Here is a 21,077-nt window from a genome sequence, read left to right as displayed (position 1 = left end):
GAAGAAAAAGGAAAAAAAAAAAGGTTTTCATAGAATCATAGAATATCAGGGTTGGAAGGTACCTCAGGAGGTATCTAGTCCAACCCCCTGCTCAAAGCAGGACCAATCCCCAACTAAATCATCTCCAATACCCAAGTGAAGTGAAAAAGGGAGAGTGAATGGGTGCTCAGAAACAATTAACTACAACAGAGAATGAGAGCTAGAACCGGAAGGGACCCTGAAAGGTCATTAAGTCCAGCCGTCTGCCTTCACTAGCAGGACCAAGTACTGATTTTGCCCCAGCTCCCTCTAGGCAGCCCCCTCAAGGGCTGAACTCACAACTCTGGAATTTGGGATTTAATGCAACTACCCTGGATGTGACTTATGAAAAAGAATTGGCTAATGTCCATGTGGGATGGAATGAGTCAGCAGCTCTCAAAAAGTGGATATATGATGCTATGGAAAATTCTTCCATAATGGTGAAATTAAGCTGTTTCAGGAAAATCAACAGGAGAATATACTTCTGGGGGTAAGTATTTCGCGTTTCTTAATCAAATACCAGTAAATAAAATGGCATCAAGAATCATGGCGGATGAACACCCATATAGAAGGGGGGAAGAACTGAAGCCCAAACTATTGTGGACCAAACAATCTGGCTGGAGGGGTCGGAATTAAATGTGAGTGCACAACCTTCAGAGAGTACGCCATATGCCTAGCATGGCAACAACAATGGGCAGATGGAGCTAAAAGAAGTCAAAGAGGTATAGGAGAATATATTGTGGGTGGCATTGGTGCGGAGGTGGGAGTGTTAAATTTGTTTGATATTGAGACGTTACGAGGAAAAATGTCATGGGTGAGACAATGCCATCACAAAGATCAAAATTATGCTGTGGCTCTCTGCAAATGAGCAGTCAAAGAGTCATTTTGTCAACTGATTAAAATAGAACACTATTTAGCTAAAGAATTGATTTTTCCAAGCTCCTGAGGACAAGGATCACATCTATGTTTTGGGCACAATATCACCGTATGTGTTACTATTATTTTTACACATCTGCACACACAATTTAGGTTTAATGACGACTAGTTAAGGGGTTCTCAAACTTCACTGCATCGCAACCCCCTTCTGATAACAGAGTTACAAAATGACCCCGGGAGCGGGGCAAAGACTGGGCCCTCCCTTCCCCGGCTTGGGTGGGGGAAGTGGGGCCACAGCCCAAGCCCCACTGCTCAGGGCAGGGGTGGAGCTAAGACTTCAGCTTCAGCCTTGGGTCCCAGCAAGTCTAATAAAGGCCCTGGTGACCCCATTAAAATGGCGTTGCAACCCACTTTGGGGTCCCAACCCACAGTTTGAGAACTGCTGGACTAGTTAAGGCAGAATGTGAAAACTAATGGAACTGAATAGAAATTTGGTTGGCAAAAGTTCATTCCTTTCATCTTATAGATATTTTTGGTCCCAATTAACGAAAAAACTTAAGTATGCCCTTAAATGCAATTCACAAAAGTCACTGCATTGAAGGTATTCAGCTGCTATCTGTTTTGTGTGAGATTTTCAAAGGCACGAAGGGCAGTTAGAAGCTCAACTCCCTTAACAGTTACTGGGAATTACAGGCCTACCTCCCATTTGTGACTTAAATAAATCTCCCCCCTTTCATGTGTTTAAGAGAGGCATCCTCAGAGAGAGATAGCACTGGAACCAAAACCAGAGACTTAGCAAATCACACACTATGGATATTATTATAGCAAATGTAGCCAGCAAAATGGCATGGACCCCAACTAGATTTGTGCCTGAGCAGCATACATTTTGTGGGTGGCAAAAAGAGAAGAGGCTAGACAGAAGGAAGGCTACAAGCAAGCAAGAAAAGGTAACCAAGATGTGGACAGAGGTCTTATAAGTAGGAGCAGTGAAGAAAGAGCATATTTTTGGAGCTATTAAAGGTAATAAAAACAGAGATGACAATGGAGATAGAGAAGGGAAGAGAAGGAGAAGTATTTGGAGGGAAGATGAAAAATTCAATTTTGGACCGATTGAGTTCTAGAGATGAGACGGCAACAGTGTCTGGTTTAGTTGGAGAAGAAACTGAGTCAAGGCAGCTAAAAATAAGAAACTGGATAGAGTTAAGAGGTTATAGGTTGGAAATCTTCAGCACAGAGATGCAAGTTGAAGTTATGACAGGAAGTAAGGTCACAGAACTTCAATTTGGTTTCCAGCTGAAGTTCTCAGTGACCTTATAAACACATACATATATGTCTGTATATGGGCTCATTTAAGTACACAGTATGCAGATATAAATTAAGACTTTTTTTTGTCTTCTGACCTGTCACTCAGCACAGCAGAATGTCCAAATCTGTTGACATCATGATGGAGATCAGGCCGAGGAAGTACTGACCAATGATCACAAGCTAGGATTAAGGAAAGCTCACTTCAGAAAAGTTCCTCTAGCATAATTAATAACTGACATTTACACAGCACATTTCTTCCTGAAAGATCCCAAAGGACAGTACTTCATCAGCTACACAGAAACCATTTCACCCCTCACCACAATGCAACCACCTCTACAGTTGAGTGGGGAAGCTGTTTAAAAGCACAAGGCACCACCTACTATACAACATTTCAAGACAAAGTGAAAGGTGTATCCATTTGAAACCATCTTAGGACCAGGTACAGCCCTCCCCTTACACGGATCTCTGGAGGGCAGGAGTGCAATGAGCCTTCCCTATGCCCTCATGAAGCCTGCATAAGGACTGGGGACAATAGCATTCCCTGTGCTTCAGGGAGTTAAGGGACTGTTCTTATCCCTATGTTCCCATGGGGCCCCCAAAGAGGAGGAGATGGTATGCAATGGCTCTTCTCCAACCTATGCACCCATCCATGCAGACAGGGAGTAAGCTGTACTGCTGGAGAGCTAGCTGCTCCTGCTGGCCTCACTTTGAGGGGACTCAGTGGAATAACCTTCAAGGACTTTGGTGGAATTATGGGTAACAGTTTGGGGGTGGGGGGGTTGTTTGTTTTAATTACTGGAATTAATCACCGAACAATGTGATGCCCAGAACTGGACACAATACTCCAGTTGAGGCCTAATCAGCGCGGAATAGAGCGGAAGAATTACTTCTTGTGTCTTGCTTACAACACTCCTGCTAATACATCCCAGAATGACGTTTGCTTTTTTTGCAACAGCATCACACTGTTGACTCATATTTCACTTGTGGTCCACTATGACCCCCAGATTCCTTTCTGCAGTGCTCCTTCCTAGGCAGTCATTCCCATTTTGTACGCGTGCAACTGATTGTTCCTTCCTAAGTGGAGTACTTAGCATTTGTCCTTATTGAATTTCATCCTGTTAACTTCAGCCCATTTCTCCAGTTTGTCCAGATCATTTTGGATTTTAATCCTATCCTCCACAGCACTTGCAACCCCACCCCGATTGGTATTGTCGGCAAACTTTATAAGTGCACTCTCTGTGCCATTATCTAAATCACTGATGAAGATATTGAACAGAACTGGACCTAGAACTGATCCCTGCGGGATCCCCCTTGTTATGCCCTTCCAGCATGACTCTGAACCACTGATAATGACTCTCTGGGAATGGTTTTCAAACCAGTTTTGCACCCACCTTATAGTAGCTCTCTCTAGGTTGCACTTCCCTAGTTTATTTATGAGAAGGTCGCGCTGGACCGTATCAAACGCCTTACTAAAATCAAGATATACCACATGTACCACATCTCCCCTATCCACAAGGCTTGTTACCCTGCCAAAGAACGCTATCAGGTTGGTTTGACACTATTTGTTCTTGACAAAAACATGCTGACTGTTATTTATCACCTTATTATCTTCTAGCTGTTTGCAAATTGATTGCTTAATTATTTGCTCCATTATCGTTCTGGATACAGAAGTTAAGCTGACTGGTCTGTAATTCCCTGGGTTGTCATTATTTCTCTTTTCACAGATGGACACTATATTTGCCCTTTCCAGTCTTCTGGAATCACTCTCATCTTCCATGACTTCTCAAAGATAATTGCTAATGGCTCAGATACCTCCTCAGTCAGCTTCTTGAGTATTCTAGGATGCATTTCATCAGTCCCTGGTGACTTGAAGACATCTAATTTGTCCAAGTAATTTTTAACTTGTTCTTTCCCTATTTTAGTCTCTTCTGATCCTACCTCATTTTCACTGGCATTCACTATGTTAGACATCCAATCACCACCAACCTTCTTGGTGAAAACCGAAACAAAGAAGTCATTAAGCACCTTTGCCATTTCCACATTTTCTGTTATTATTATTCTGTCATTGAGAAACGGGCCTACCCTGTCCTTGGTCTTCCTCTTGCTTCTAATTTATTTGTTAAATGTTTTCTTGTTACCTTTTATGTTTCTGCCTAGTTTGAGCTAGTTTTGTGCCTTGGCCTTTCTAATTTTGCCCTCCATACTTGTGGTTATTTGTTTATATTCATCCTTTGTAATTTGACCTCGTTTCCACTTTTTGTAGGACTCTTTTTTGATTTTTAGATCACTGAAGATCTGCTGGTTAAGCCAGGGTGGTCTCTTGCCATACTTCCTCTCTTTCCTACGCAGTGGGATAATTTCCTCTTGCTCCCTTAATAATGTCTCTTTCAAATACTGCCAACTGTCTTCTACTGTTTTTCTCCTTAGACTTGCTTTTCATGGGATCTTACCTACCAACTCCCTGAATTTGCTAAAGTCTGCCTTCTTGAAATCCATGGTCTTTATTTTGTTGTTCTCCCTCCTACCATTCCTTAGAATCATGAACTCTAATTTCATGATCACTTTCACCCAGGCTGCCTTCCACTTTCAAATTCTCTCTTGGTTCCTCCCTATTTGTCAAAATCAAATCTAGAACAGCCTCTCCCCTAGTAGCTGTTTACATTTTCTGAAATAAAAAATTGCCTCCAACACATTCCAAGAACTTATTGACTTATTAACTACATTTTTGAGTGCTGCTTATTGACTTTGGTTTCTCATATAATTTCTTTCTTTAGGCACTGTGAAGAAATCACACAAGAAACACAGAATCCACTAATCAGCCAAAGGAACAAAAGCAGAAGAAGTTTGGTAAATTGAAGTGCTATATGTTGGGCCAAGTAAAAGGGAATGCCATGGAGGCTAATGGCCAAAAGACTGCACATTTTTTATCCATGCCGGTGTAGGTAGAGCTTCTCTCATAGTGTGGCTTCTTCAGCATCAGAAGAGGAAAACACTGAAGTTTAACTGATCTACAATTAGTTAACATGTTTCATAAGGTTGAGAAACTGGAAATCTCTATGCCATTAATAGAGAAAAGTCAGTATGTTATTAGGGAAGAAAATCTAAAGAGCTCCAGACTGTTGACAAAGTCTTTAATATAAGGTAATGCCATGTTGCATCACAGGTTGAAGCAACTGGAAAATAAATCCACATCCTCCAACAGGTGTGCAAATCGACTTACAAGAGGGTGCAGTGAGAAATAACCCTATTATTTCTTTAGGGAAGTTATTTGAGGAACTGTGGGGTAAGACATTTGATCTGGAACTACCCTTCCACAGAGAGTCATTGATTTACCTTCTCCCTGTGCAATAGCTAGACAAGAAGGTGTGATCAGAAGAGAAATAGATAGGACTCTACTAGCTGCATTTAATGCTCTAGCAAATGGCTATTTCGAAATTGATTTTTTTTTTTTAAGTTATCTACTCAATTGTTGCAGGATGTAACCTTTCCTGACATCATTCATAAGACTAGCACACATGGTTCAAGCTTGTAACTGAAGACTTCAGCAAAATTAGAGCATAATTTGCAATTTATATCAAGCAAGTTGTGAGTTATGAGAGGCCAACAAATATATTTTTCTAGATTATTAGGAGACTTGGAATGTTTTGCTTTCTAAGCTCCTTTCTCAATCTTTAACAGAAGATCAAATATTGGAAGAAACTAATGAGTTAGAAATTACTAAGAATTCTCTTCTTCCAACCTTAGATTTACAAAGTATTGATTATCCAAACAGAATATATGTGCTGTCAAAATATATAGCTTTACTCAGTAATTGGTATCATAACTGAGTTCGATAGGGCAGAGATTTATTTTTTTCCTCTTTTGGGCGGGGGAGGGAGAGTAATTGTATTCATGGCCTTACTGTAAATGATTTTTATGTTGACCTTTTAAAATGATAAATAGTTTAAAAACTTGCTTAAATCAAGAAGTCAAAGTTCAGACTTTTTAACCTTATTGCAGAGAACCAGGAAAGGATTCTTTACTTCAGGGAATTTCAGTAGGTGAGATCTATCTTTTGCTGTATTTAATACCTAAGGGTATGTCTACACTGCAATCAAAAACCCACAGCTGGCCTGTGTCAGCTGACTCTGGCTCATGGGGCTTGGGATAAAGGGCCGTTTAACTGCAATGCAGATGTTCGGGCTTGGGCTGCAGCCCAAGCTCTGCGACCTTCCCACTCCGTAGGGTTCTAGAGCCCAGGCTCCAGCCCAAATACGTACACCTCAGTTAAACACTCCCTTAGCCCGAGCCAGTTGGCACAGGCCAGGTGCAGGTGTTTAACTGCAGTGTAGATATCTCCTAAGATACAGCGATTTGAATTCTGTATGGTGCTTTCTCCTCAAATTTCAATTCGCTGGATATGCATGTATGTTCTCTTTTTAAATAATTTCACCTCTTATTTTTATTTAACATAGTTTCTGGACTAGGTATTTGCAAATAAACACTGCCCTCTTCTGGCTACACTAAGTCACCAACATCTAATCCTTTGAAATAAAACCCAGTCATTTGGCTTGGTTACTCAATAGCACTTGCAGAGACATTTGGATTTATGGAGTGTACACATTCATCAATCAAGATTTATCTTGTTGTGATGCTTTTATATTCAGGAGATCCTGCTCCTAGATCTAAGCTCAACTAACTAGAGAATGCTGACTACATGGCAAGCTCTAACAGCATCCAGTGTTTGTATTTGGCATGACATACTATGTTTCTGTTACATAACAAATACAGAGAGCCTATGAGAGCCTATTAGTCCGCTGGATGAGATATTAAAACTACATTCCTTATACTAGTGTGTGTTGTTTACCCAAGCTAAACATCCCCAAACATGTTCCAAAATGAGTAAACAAAAAAAACTTATTCCAAACCACTTATCTCCTACTCAAAAATGGGGTTTTAATATTCAAGGTTGTACTTGAGCTCCTACTGACTATACAACTGCTGCTGTACTCGCCTACAAAGTTGCTGCACTACTAGTATCCAGTTCAATTGTTTTGAAATGTGTAGCGAACGGTTTCTCCTGCTTATACATTCTCCTGTAGTATTCTTACAACAGAATTTGGTATCATATACATAGCATTTAAATTAGTATTTTTAAAGACAGTTTTCTCTTTTCATCTCCAAGGAAAGGTTTTTGCTTGGGAACTTACCAATATCATATGCCATAAAATCTGAAGAAAAGCACTTAGCACCATGGCTCATTGATGTGTCATTGTGTGTATTTCCTCCAAACACCAGCATGGTTCCACTCATTATCACAGCTGTGTGCAAATAGCGGAAAAATCTACTATCTTTAAGAATTGTCCTTCAGAAAAGAAAAAAAAAACAAACAATATATATATATATATTTATTTGCCTTTTTCAGATGGCAGTTAGTTTCTTTATATATATTTTTATTTTTATTTTTTTTTTTTTAAAGAAACTAACTGCCATCTGAAAAAAGCAAATTAATTTCCAAACCCACTTTGGAGAGAGATTTGTGGTGGCAATCCACTTAATTATTTTTCTAATATAATATGCAATGCCCTTTTCTTTCCAGTCTGCTCCTTGCCTCCTATAATTTGATTTCCTCTTCTCAACTACCCTCCCTCCCCTCGATTCTTGGGTCATATTCATCAGTGGCATTCCACTGAAATATCTTGTCCTGGACAAGGATGTAATACACCCATCTGCCACCTCCAGTCTTCACCAAAAATCAATATTTAGCATATGGCCAGCAACAGCCGTTGAGCCAGAAACTACCTGGGAGAATTTCATGATTGTCCTGGTGGTTACAAAACCCTAAACCAACCCAAAAGGGTCATCATTTAATTTGGATGCTGTCCCTCCCTCAACCTAAGCCAAATATCTTGACTAAAACTTCTGAACTAGTAATATAGCCCTGCAGATTAATACATGTGAAACTGGATGCCTCATCCATGATTAAATCATAGACAGCATTAATTATATTAGCCACTGACCGTGCATCAAATCAACACGATTAACAGTACTGACAGCTAAACAGAGCACTCTCTTCCGCGATTTCCCCAATGTTTTGAGAGAGTAAGGCCTTAAAAGGTTTGGGGCAGAATGCATAGCTGACTGAATATCAGTTTCCTGGCTGTGTGGGTTCATGCCACCAGAACCAGCAAAGTTGCTGTAGCTGGGATGCTGCTGGACATCAACACTGTGATTGTAGTTCATGTGGACGGAAAGATTTTCCCTACCTTTAAGTCACATTTCTACAACAAAGCACTCAACAATGCGGCCCAATGACCTGCTCTGATTTGGAATAGAGAGTTGAGTGCTGTCGTGCTTCCTGTATGGAAAGAGTTCCTGAGCACTGCTCTGTTCCTGGATGGAGGCCGGAATGCAGAAGCCTGTTGAGCAACCAGCCAAAAGCATGGGTGGGCTTTTGAAGCACCATTCCGCTTGAAGGGGAGGGAAGTGCTAAGAAAAAATGGGCTGTCAGAAGGCAGTTTAGGAGATCTTATGGAATGTACTACCAGTCCTGAAAAGGCAGCGAATTGGAAGCCTAAACTTCTAGCTGGGCAGAAAGGAACGGGCTCACAGCCTGAAACCCAAGTCACAGAAAACAGTAGTATTCTACCTTCAGTTTAATTAACCAGATAATACTTCATCATTCTGCAAACAGCCAGTACTCTAATACACTACATTCAGATAAGATCAGAAGATGAAAAGATACTTACCACATCCGTGTATCAACTTCATATTTGTATAAGTCATCTGCTAGTCTATACTTGTTAGCACTGAATGCTTTGTAACCTCCATGGATATAGACTGATTGGGTGTTTGGATCGTAAACACTGCTGTGACCATATCCTCCCTGTACCAAGGCTCCACTTGTTTGTAAAATATTCCATGTATTTGTCGCTAAGAAGAGAGAGAAACTTGTATGTGACAGAAGACATGTAATGTATAAGCACTGAAAACAGGTCAATAGATTTAGCTAGGAAAGAGACTCTCCCTTAACTCAAAACCATTAGCACTGCATACTCCATTGCTACAGCCTCTCTCTGTCTTTTACTGTTTAAGAGGCAGTCTGAGTTACTCCTCAAAGACAAAAAGAGTGCCTACTCAGTGGGTAAGTTAGCTGCCAAGAGGTACTGTGCTGTCAGATTATTTTAATTAGACTACAGGCATTCTCCTCCTCTAGTCATTCATTAAACTTCAAAGACAAGCCAAGAGAGTGAAATATAAAAAGCATTAAAATTATGTCACATTCTGGTGACATCAAATCACCAGTAAAGTTACTTGATTTGTTTTGATATCCAAAAGCACTCTTCTATAGATTTAAGGCAAGAAAGCACAGAGGCCAAACTCACTGGGATATATTTTTTAAAAGAATGGTGGCCTAACTATTGTGTTCTTCATAGCCATGCTTGAGAACCCAGGTGTGATTGATGGCCCTGGTCCCTCACTCCCTTGAATGGCAGGGCTTGGGAGCATAACAAAGTATAATGATCAGCCTGAGAGAAACATTTTACCCAACTAAACACCAAAACTTTTTTTTTTCCTCCCAATTAAGGAGCAATGCTGAGAGGCTCTGAATGAAATGCCACACAGGCTTCCCAAGACAGGCAAATACAGGAAGAAACAAAGTAACTTCAGAGGTCTGACTGATATGCAAGGAACTTCTTCCCAAAAATTAAAGGAAATGAATGGTGTAGCCTTTGGAAACTTACGCACGTTGGTGTCTTCAAGAACTAAGAAGAAAACCATATCTGAGTTCCCACACCATCACTTCCTAAAGCAGCAGACTCTAGCTCTGAATACAAGTTTATTTCCCCAAAGGCAGCTTTCCATGCAGGAAATATAAAACTGAGGATGAAGGAGACTCCCCTAACGAACCAAGATTGTCTCTTGGTTTGTTTCTATCACAATCATTGCCTTTGTTTGACAACAGACTGGGTCACAGTCTCCTGACATGTGAACAACAACTGCGTGTTTCCTAGATACCAAAAAAAGTTTTGGACTGTTTTTATTTAAAGGAGAGGGTGGCACAGGGGGAAAAATGCCTCTTCCCAGCTTTAATACTAGGCAACAATCAGCTGTACAGAATTTTCGCCAAAGTAATACAGATAATTTGAATGACCCACGAGGGAGATTTTGTTATCCATATTTGTCATAGCTTCTGATGCCACCATTCAACATGGCAGTCTAGAAATCTTGTTTCCTTTTGCTCGCTTCTTAAGGAAGTCACAAATTCCTATCAGCAGCTATTTCAGATACAGTAACTACATCTCAGCATGTCACCTAATGGCAGTGCATGCCTAGATTAAACAAAAAAGTTCTCCAGGTAAATCAAAAAGTCAAACTAATTCCAGGACTGTGACATTAGAGATTTAAAGGAGGACTACTAAAAAACTCAGCAGCAACTAACTACAAAATTTGGCCCTACCAAACGCTGGGTACTACTGCCTTAAAACTGAGATAAAACTGCAATGAATTAAGGAAGTTAAAAAGTTATTTATGAAAATGAACTGGAAGAGCTAACACTTATGAATACAACATACAAACCAATAATATACTGCAAAAATTATCATTTGCTATTTATAGTACGCTGATACTTATAGGCACCAATTCAGATCAGTGCTTTACTGTCTTGGACATTGTACATAAATATGGCGAGACACAGCTACCATCTGGGAGAGCTTATAGTCTAACTTTTATATCTGAATGTCTCTAAAAGCTGATGAACTTCTGAGATACAAATAGCTTTTGGTGAACGTATGTATGTGTGTGAGAAATGTGAATCCAGTCACCCCCAAAGAAGGTGATGCTACATAGCATTTTACCTGGGCTCTAGGTACTGAATGCAGCAATATATACAAGAAGAAAGGCATCTCACTCACAAGAACAGAATTGTTTTAAATTCATTTCATAATGAATCTAACTCAATTATTCACATACCATGCATAATGAAAGCTGCTAAAAAACAGAGTTTGTAGCTTTCTAAACTTCAAGAAAAAAACCATGGAGAGTTTGAGGTTTCATTCTGCAGGCATGGTAGGGAGACACCAACACTTCCCACAGTCCAAAAAGGCTCTCCACAAGCCTTGCAAGAGTGTGGCACTCCTGGAATTTTAGTTACATATCTACTTTGCTGTGTATTTTTAGAATGCTTTCAACAAAACTCACTCAGTTACTTCATAATCAGTTAGACTTGCCTCATCATTCATTGCAATCCTGCCACATATACTGGATAGCCACAAGGGGTACATGCCTTTCTAGTCACTGTACAGATAGTCAAGCATTTTGTATAAGACATTAGATTCAAGTTCTAAAAAATATACTGTAGAAAAAAAAAGGAGGAACTTCAACATCAATAAGTTCAATATACTGTTTTTGCCGGGATCTAGTTAATGGTTGCAAACCGAACACTGAAATACAAGGAAGTGGCAAGATTGTACCTACCAAGGTTATATTCCTGCACATCGCTGATATACCCATACAGAGGGCAGTGCCCAAAGATGACAAGCATAACAGCACTGCCATCTCCCAGAGTGATGATGTGTGCTGAGTGGCCAACAACTGCATACTGCTCCTTGGTTTTTGGGATGACTCGAACCCATGACTCATTGTGTATATGGAATACCCAGAATTGATTGGTCACATTCCCCGTTGCATCTATTTTTCCTCCATACATATAGATTTTATTCTGGAAAAAAAGTTGGTTTAATAAAGAAATGGTCAGCCTTTTTGGCATTAACACACCACACATACAAAAGAAACCAACTGCTATGGTTTATAGTTCCCCAACAAATGTCCACCACATACTGTGCAATGTATAGAAGATTTATACTAATAACTCCTGCTAATGCTAATGGAAAATTAAATGAAAGTCTCCTAAACATCGATGGAAGATCCAACCATTTCACTGATGTTAAAAAAAAATTAAGAAAAATTATTTCTCATTATTTTTCCTTCTTAACAGAAGGTAAATAAAACTAATTTGAATCCTCCTCAGTTACACTCTAGAAAAGCATTACAATAAGTGTACCTTTTGCTTGTTAACTATTAAGGAGTTATGGTAGAGTTTAACATGGGCAATACAAATGTAGGGCAACATCTGTCCATCTCCTACTGGTCTTATTCAAATTAAGTTGTCTGATGCACAACATACTTAGGGAGGAAAAAAAGGTAAATTCCCCATGCTATCCTCCCTACCTCAAGAAATATAAAAATGAAAAGTATGTGATTTTAAAAGTCTATGACTACTAAGCAAGTGAAGAGCCTCAAAGTATTTAAGAAGTTAGGATCTATCAAAAGATGATGAAGTCTGAAATTATGCTAATATACAAATGACACATCCAGTCGTATACTTTGTGTATTGTATTGAAAAAAATTCCAACACAATATATATGCCACTAAATTTTTAACTGTCTGGTAGGATTGCCTTAAGGTTTTCTTTTCTTTTATCCCTTGGGCTGCCCTTGCCATTCAGCTAGGTAAGCAATGCTTCTCCCAAGCCATTACATATACAGAACTAGAAACAACTGAAAGCAAGAATTAATTAGCACTAATAAATCTACCTACCTCATGTAACGCCAATGAATGACCATATCTGATCTCTACAGAGTTCACAGTGCTGTTCAGTGGAAGCCACTCCTCAGAAACAAGGTCATACCTGTATAAATGAGAATTTAAGATTCTTCTGTGTAATTTATATGCAAATTTACCTGTCCTTCTTAGGATTTGTTAGGAAAGATATATTAATCAAAAATGTGAAGATACATGGTTACAAATTATATATAAAAAAAACCTTTTATGGATAAAAGTTAAACTGAAGCAGTATACTTTAAACAAATATACTTTTGTTTCTTTACCATACTTAGTGTTGCACTTCCCTATGCAAAACTAAGAGTGACAACATTCACAACGGAGCTATGCCAATTTATATCAACTGAGGATCTGCCCAATGGTGTGTCAAAAATAGGTTCCACAAAAGCTCACGGTAAATTCTAACATTCCTACAGGAAACAGTCAGTATTCACAGCATAGTATTTTTTAATTACACTTTCATCATTCAACCATAAAAACTCTTTCTAAACTTAATTTGGCACAGGAAATCAACAAAAGAAAGACAGCCCCCATCCAAAAAAAAGTTCATTGGTTTTACATTTCGGGAAGTAGCTACATTTGCAATGCTTACATTTATGTAAGGAAAAATCAGCTTTAAGATAAATCTTTAATGACGTCTAGCCGCATGTGTTCAGTGAGATGAAAAAACAAGGCAAGAAAGTATATCATTGCAGGGCAGTCCTTCCTCATTTTCACTAGCTACTTGAAAAAAGTAGCTAGTGAAAATGAGGAAGGACTGCCCTGCAATGATATACGAATTTTCAAATAACTTTCAAGCATGGCTTAGAGAAACTGCTACTTATGGATCAAACACTGTCTCAAATTCTGAATGCATGACTCTCACTGAAGCTGACAGAAGCTATATGTGTGCATTTTAGGGCAGAATTAGGCCCTATACCTTTTAGTTTGTAACACTAACACTATCTGGGTCAAGAGGTGGTTTAAAAGCTTTCCACGGAGAATATTAGTGTGCATTTAATAATAACTGTATAAATGATATAACAATATTCTTCACAACAGTGGGTGTCATCCTCATTATACAGATGAGGGCACAGAGTTTAAATGACTTGCTCAAAGTCATACAGTGAGGCCGTTTTGAATTGGTCTGGTGACAATAGTTCCAGCATAGCCAAATCTCAGTCTGGTGCCCTATCCACTGGGATATGGTTCCTCTCTTTCTAAGTTCAAATATCCATTTCAATAGCCCATAGAGCTTCATTAAGCAGTCACAACCTGAAATCATGCAGGTTAAAACAGCAGAAATTGTTTTATTAGAATGAGTTAATTCAGATGGTCTCTGAGAGGATGTAGACTCAGCCTCACTGAAGGTGAGGCAAGACAGAACTTGTAGGGCTTATGAATGAATATACAGAAAATAATAAGTGAGACAGGACAGTGTTGCAGGAAGGATGGAGTAGGTCAGCAGTTACTGAACTTCACGACCCTGTATGAAGTTTTTTCAAAACTAGCTCCCATCAAACATTAGTAAACTCATGTTGACAAATCCTAGCTTTGGATAGGGCACAGGTCTGGACACAGTTTGCAGGATGTTGTTTTCTAAAATTAATTCTTGACATCTAATAATATCTTGTTCTTGGAAAAGCAAAAATGAAATCAAGGTATTTGAGTTTACTCACGCTAAAATCATACGGGAATCGGAATGATTGAACATGTAGCCTCCAACAACCCACATTACATTGCCATTGACAACAGCTTTGTGAGACGCTCTGGGAAGCTTTGGACTAGAGTATTCCTCACGAGTCCAGAATGACTGATTAGCTGGTACAGGGACTGCACAGCCAGGACCTTTTAATGAAATATAAGTTTAAAATGTTGAGATACACTGTTACAAACATACATGTAAGGGACCATTTATGGATAAAATAAAGCTTCAAAGCAGGAAAGTAAGGACGTAGTTTGTAGCTGTGCCATATTGGGTGGCAATTTCATTGCAGATTTCACAACCTACGCCCAATACTTATACAGTAGACCTCAAAAACACTAAGAATCCTGAAGCTGAGAATTCAGTAAAGAGAAAGCTTCCCTCTCTGTCAGTACTCAACCAGTCCTCTAACACATTATTTGGAGGCATGGTGTACATAAGATGCAGCGTACATAAAATCTGGGTCCTAATTACCTATGGCCATTAAACATTCCATAGGCTTTTTCCCCCAGGAGTAGAACTGTTATCTTTGAAGCTCTAGTAAATTTGGATATATCCCTGGTGCCCTAGATTTGGGTAATTTAATTTTGCTCATCTAAATTCCTTCTAAAGTTTCTGCCAATATACTATTCACAATTCCTTCTCTAAACTAATTTGCAGTGTTGCTATGTGCTGTCAAACAGCTGCAGTGCTCAACCCTAGAGGTGACTATATTTCAGTACTATACACATTCATTTCCTAAAGTATTTGGGGATTTTTTTTTTTTAATGTGACTGACTAATTTTAGCACTTAAAATATACTTATACAAAGAAAATCAATTTTATGTGAGAAACTGAAAATTGCAAAAGGTGAAATTACAGGGTTTTTTAAATTAAAAATGGAGCAAATCACCACACTTCAGTGTGGCAGTACCTGAACAGAATTAGAAACATACGTTTCATTTATTTTTGAGACAAGTTAAATCCTACCTGAAGGCTCAACTTTGCCTTCAGATACAATCGCACATCCTTATATGTCTTCTAAGATCCATATTCACTTGCTCACATGGACGGTAAGCAGATTTTTTTAAGAGATACGTGCTAATGTTTGAGAAAGGAGGACCAAGGCTCTGATGCATGCAGGTCAGAAAGGTACAGCTGGGAGAAGAATGGAATCAGAATGTCTGCTGAGTGAAAACATCTGCCAGACACTATAACGGGGTGGACAAACTACGGCCCAGAGGCTATATCCAACCCTTCAGACGTTTTAATCTGGCCCTTGAGCTCCAGCCGGGGAGCAGGGTTAGGGGCTTGCTCCACTACAATTGTGTCATGGTTCCACACAGCTCCCGGAACCAGCGGCATGTCCCACTTCCAGCTCCTACGTGTAGGGACAGCTAGGAGGCTCTCCACACTGTCCCCGCCCAAGCAGTGCCCCCACAGCTACCATTGGCTGGGAACGATGGCCAATGGGAGCTGCAGGGGTGATGCCTGCAGACCGAGTAGCACACAGAGCCACCTGGCTGCAAGTAGGAGACAGGAGTGAGGGGGAACATTCCGGTGCTTCCGGGAGCTACTTAAAGTAAATGCCACCCGGAGCCTGCACCCCTGACCTCCTCCCACACCCCCACTCCCTGCCCCAGCCCTGATCCACCTCCTGCCTTCCAAACCCCTCGGTCCCAGGCCAGAGCACCCTCCTGCACCTCCAACCCCTCATCTCCACCCCAGAGCCCACACCTCCAGCCAGAGTCCTCACCCCCTCTCACACAACAACCTCCAGTTCGTGAGCATTCATAATCTCCCCCTCCCCACCCCCCAATACAATTTCCATACCCACATGTGGCCCTCAGGCCAAAAAGTTTGCCCACTCCTGCACTATAATCTCTGCAGCAAGCAATCCTGATTTAACTGCAAATGTTACACAAGCAAAAGCATCCCCCTCTCAGCAAAAAACCTATCAGGGCACTTACCTTGCCAGCCTGAATTGCACGAGCATCCTTTGGTCTCATTCATGTTGCATTGACCTCTTGCAGGATATCCACAATCATCTGTGCAATAAGGAATATCACACGCCTCTCCTTTCCAGTGTTCAGAACATTCACATTTAACAGTGTTACTGCCGTTACTGTGTTTGCACTCTCCTTGGCCAGAACAATTATTGGGACACATGTCGAAACTGCAGACACGGGGAAAACAATGTTTGTCAGCACCTCAATTGACTACCAAGCCACGCATCTTATTGCACAAAGAGGTGCTGAACAATGTTAATACAAAGGTATAAGTGTCTGTTCTACATATCTATGCTGAGATAAGTTATGAGTCTATACTTGTTTTTTCTCTAGCTAGTATTTTAGGCAGTAAAATTTAGAGTAATTTCTGTAACTGAGTCCCAAATTAGGTGAGGTGATGAGGAAACACTATTGATTTGCTGAGTTCTTAGTGCTCAGCAGAAAAAGTGGTACTTTGCTTAGAGTCCCAAAATAACTGACTGACAAGGTATGCTTTTCAGATCTGAACCACCTTTGCAAAAAGTTTTGTTGATTTGGTCCACAATTTAAAAAGCTTAACAAGTTAAATCTACAGCAACGCTTCTAAAACAATCCATATACATGCCAGTTATTTATAATAAAAATACATCACCCCACACCACTACAGTAAAGGATTTCATCAGCTCATATGAGGGCTTTGTAGCAACCATGTGATCTATCCAACAGAACTAGTCCCAATTACACTTTATTCTGGGACTCACTTAACAAATGCACCGCAGGGTGCATGTCAATAACCCAGCCACACATCCCTTTGGATCCTGTGCACACAGTACTCAACTGGAATCAACTGTGGTAAAACTAGTCCTCCGGTATTTTTAAGCAATATGTCTGTTCCAGATTCACATTCAGGGGCCTTATTCTTTCAAATCATGGATAGCTGATTTTTTTTAACCACTGACTTTGCATTCAACAACATGAATCAAAGGTAGTGATCACCACACAAAATCCAACTGCACCAAGACTAAATGAAATATGATTTCACTCTCCTTTATAGTAAGAGTAAGAGTGAATTTCAAAGCTTGACTTTGAATTCTAACTCCAGCAACAATACTCTGAGCTAGTTAATACATCCAACTTTAAAAACCAACAGAAAATCCCTGCGTCCTTTCTATTAAGGACACATTAGGAGAAAGTCTCTCACCCATAACACACAGAACAACCAAAAATCGAAACAGATCTTTTAAAATTTTTTTTAAAGAAAATTATCTGAAATGAGATTGAGTATGTAGAATTAAGAGAAATTTTAAAATACAGCTTAATATAGCAAGTTCATATCTACCTTCTTTTAAGGAAAGGTAGATTAGTCGTAAGCAAATTTATTCATTGCATTTTTATGCTGGAGTCTCCCACCGTAGTCGATGTATGAGAGTCAGTTTGTTTCAATGCATCTTGTATAAATGTAAACTCATGAGGGATCCACAGATGCGTCCACATCTCAGGCAGACATGGCCTCATGTTTTTGTCACAGCCTGCTTTCTTCACTCACACTTCTCTTTGGCTTTTTTCAGTTCTGACATTGTTATTGTCACCATGTAGTACTGGCAGCTGCCAGTAGATGGTATCATGGTTTTTGGTATCTGACCAAAATTTTCTAAATTAGATGTCTAAAATAAGGCTGCTAAATACATTTTGGCATGACTTTGGAAAGTGCTGAATACCCTCACCTCCCACTGCAGTCAACAAGAGCTGCTGGATGCTCAGTACCTTCTGGAAAAAAACAGACCACTTATTTAGGTGCTTAAATAGGTACCCAGTTTTGAAAATCTTGGCCAACGGATTTAAGCCATGGGCTCCCTAGCAGACAAAAATGTATGAAGTTGAAGGCGAGCCTGGGAAGACACAGATAGCTTGGCTGTAGCTATAACATGTCCCCCAAATAAGCAGCACTCCATCCACTCCCTTCTGACTTTTTCCCCCTATTTAAAATAGCCCAATACAGTTGGTTCGCATGACAAGTGCATTTTACGGGTTGATCCACATTTAACATCCAGGGATCCTTAACATATTCCTGTGGTAGACAGTTATCTGTAACTGAATTTCTTCAAGCAACCAACTAACATTAAATTTTACAAAGAGCTAAAATTTCCTGCACATGAACACCAAGTCACACTCACAGTAAAACAAATCCCACTCCATACAAAATCCTCATACACAACTATACTGAAATAAAATTCAGAGGCTGTTACACCCACAAAAGCAAGACATTCAATTAAATGTCCAATACCCATGAGTATCTCTACCAGTATGTGTACACTAGCACCTTCTACTTATGTCTCTAAAGTGACCAGTTTGAAAATAATTAGCCCATTAGGGAATAGCCTAAAGTATTAAAAAAAAAACAGCACTGAGCATAAAGTATACTGTAGCAAATGTTTACAAAGAACCTCTGCATAATGTTTCTTAAAATTATAAACAGGGAAAGCGAGGAAGTTTATTCATAGTCATTAGTCCCAGAGGGGTAGCTCTGCTAAGGCAGCCCCATAACCAACTGGAACTGAGATGATCTGAAGCTGTTTAGAGATGCCCCAACACATTTCTCTTTATGACAGGTTTAGTCCAGTGGCCTGAGGGAAATTCTTGTGTGTATGCAGGAATGTGGGGAGAAAGGAATGTGAGGAGAAAGGAAAAAGGCTAAGAAGTCATATGCACAAAGGGGATAAATTCTATTGAATTGCATATGATTGTACAAAAATAGTCACTATTACTCATGTTGCATTTACCCAAGTTTACAATCCACATGTGAGATTAGTGCTAGTGACAAAATATTAGACACCTTACACAAATTATGTGATTAATTTGCCTCTTGGCCTTCCAAATAAGCTATTTATTAACTTTATTTAAACCATGCATTACAAAAAGTTCATGTGTATATTTACCTTTTTAGAAAAGGTAATGAAGGATTAAAACTTAAATTAACTTCCAGTTTCATGTTTCAAGGGCAGCTGTCAGTACCAAGAAAAATAGAGAAAAGAAGTGATGCATAGGACAAGAAGGGACCTCCAGAGTAATTAAACCTAGATGCCTGCTCTCTCAGGCAATGCTATCATGTCATCCCATTCATAAACATATCAAGCTTTGTCTTAAAACTAGTTAGGTTGTTTGCTCCCACTTCTCCTGTTAGACCGCTGTTTCAGAGCCTCACTTCTCCAATGCTTAGAAACCTAATTTCCTGCCTAAATTTATTCCTCACCAGTTTATCCCCACTTGTTCTTGTGCCAACATGGTCTTTCAGTTTAAATAGATCTTTTCTGTCTTGGTGTTACCCCATGGCCCATGTATTTATAGAGAAAAATCACAGCCCCTCTCAGCTTTTGCTTTACTATGTTGACCAAGTCAAGCTCTTTTAGCCTTCTCTCATACGATTGGTTCTCCATATCCCCGATAATCCTTCTCTGCACCTGTTTCCATTTGAATTCATCTTTCTTGAACATGGTGCCCAGGATTGTACACAGCTGTCTAGGTATGGTCTTGCCGGTTCCTTGTACAGTGGAATTCATAATTCCCTGGCCCGACTGGAAATAGCTCTCCTGATCCATCCTCGGAGTGCATTTACACTGCTCTCTCAATATGCAACATTTACATTTCCTCAAAATCATTTGGAAGAAGTATTACTTACTTATAGGTGATATTAAACCCTGTCAAATTATAGGCAGCATCACTAAAGAAATGCAGTAGGACATAGCCAGAAGTGGCTACAACTTCTGGGATTGTTTCATTGCCATCCTTCTCAGGAACAATAAGACCACTGAAAAAGAAAGACAAGGTACGACATTATATATACAGTCATGGGAGCATAAAAATTATACTAACTCTACTATGCACTATGTGTAAAAAATTTAATTCAAGACACAAGCCAGACGATTTCTTAAAATTTTATGACTTTGAAGTATTACATATTTATAATAGTAACCAAAGATTTCCCTATAGAAATATCATCAGATTTAGTGTCTTGTTGAAGAAATGCCTTAAAAACATCTTGAGGAAGCGGCGAAGGGAGGGGGGAAATGATAAAGCCCTTAACTTCTTAAATATACCATGGATTTGTCCAAAGCAATTAACTTAGTCTCACATGACATTCTGATTTTTAAAAAATTACATTGCATAGAATTAATAGGACACACAATTAAATGGATTAAAAACTAGCCATTGACAGTTTTCAAAATGTGGTTGTTAATGGGAAGATAACAATGAGTGGGCCATTTCTAACAGGTTACAACAGGGATCAGGTCTTGGTTCAAACCTATTTAACATTTTTATCGACTTTGTAGATTATGATAAAATCTTTGCTGGTTTTGCAAATGACAAAGATTGGCGGGATAGTAAATAAAGACGACTGATTACTATTACAAAGTAATCTGAATCTCTTCTTTATATGGTCAGAATCCAACAAAATCTATTTTAATGTAGACTAATGGGAATAAAGAATGCAGGATGAGAGTGTCTTGGAAAGCAGTGACGTAGACTATGGGATCACTGTAAATCATCTCGACATGAGCTCTCAGTGCAATAGTGCGGCAAAAAAAAAAAGGGTTGTAGTGTGATCTTTGGATGTATTAAAAGGGGGA

At 39.5% G+C, this 21,077-nt stretch overlaps 1 protein-coding gene across 4 annotated transcripts in view; it reads right to left on the bottom strand.

The window, feature by feature from the left end:
- The window catches only part of ATRN (attractin), a 427,246-nt gene that overhangs the window by 315,255 nt on the left and 90,914 nt on the right, over window positions 1-21,077 (bottom strand). For all 4 annotated transcript variants that reach the window (XM_032765826.2, XM_032765825.2, XM_032765827.2 and 1 more), the window contains exons 4-11: window positions 20,129-20,257; window positions 16,435-16,640; window positions 14,460-14,628; window positions 12,778-12,868; window positions 11,656-11,899; window positions 8,928-9,111; window positions 7,389-7,543; window positions 2,295-2,379 (exon numbers count right to left, since the gene is read on the bottom strand). In XM_032765826.2, coding sequence (XP_032621717.1) covers window positions 2,295-2,379; window positions 7,389-7,543; window positions 8,928-9,111; window positions 11,656-11,899; window positions 12,778-12,868; window positions 14,460-14,628; window positions 16,435-16,640; window positions 20,129-20,257 — 1,263 coding nt within the window. The remainder of the gene's footprint in view (window positions 1-2,294; window positions 2,380-7,388; window positions 7,544-8,927; window positions 9,112-11,655; window positions 11,900-12,777; window positions 12,869-14,459; window positions 14,629-16,434; window positions 16,641-20,128; window positions 20,258-21,077) is intronic.

Source organism: Chelonoidis abingdonii, chromosome 5 (assembly GCF_003597395.2).
Source record: "Chelonoidis abingdonii isolate Lonesome George chromosome 5, CheloAbing_2.0, whole genome shotgun sequence".
Taxonomy (NCBI): domain Eukaryota; kingdom Metazoa; phylum Chordata; order Testudines; family Testudinidae; genus Chelonoidis; species Chelonoidis abingdonii.
This window is presented reverse-complemented; position numbering and strand designations above follow the sequence as displayed.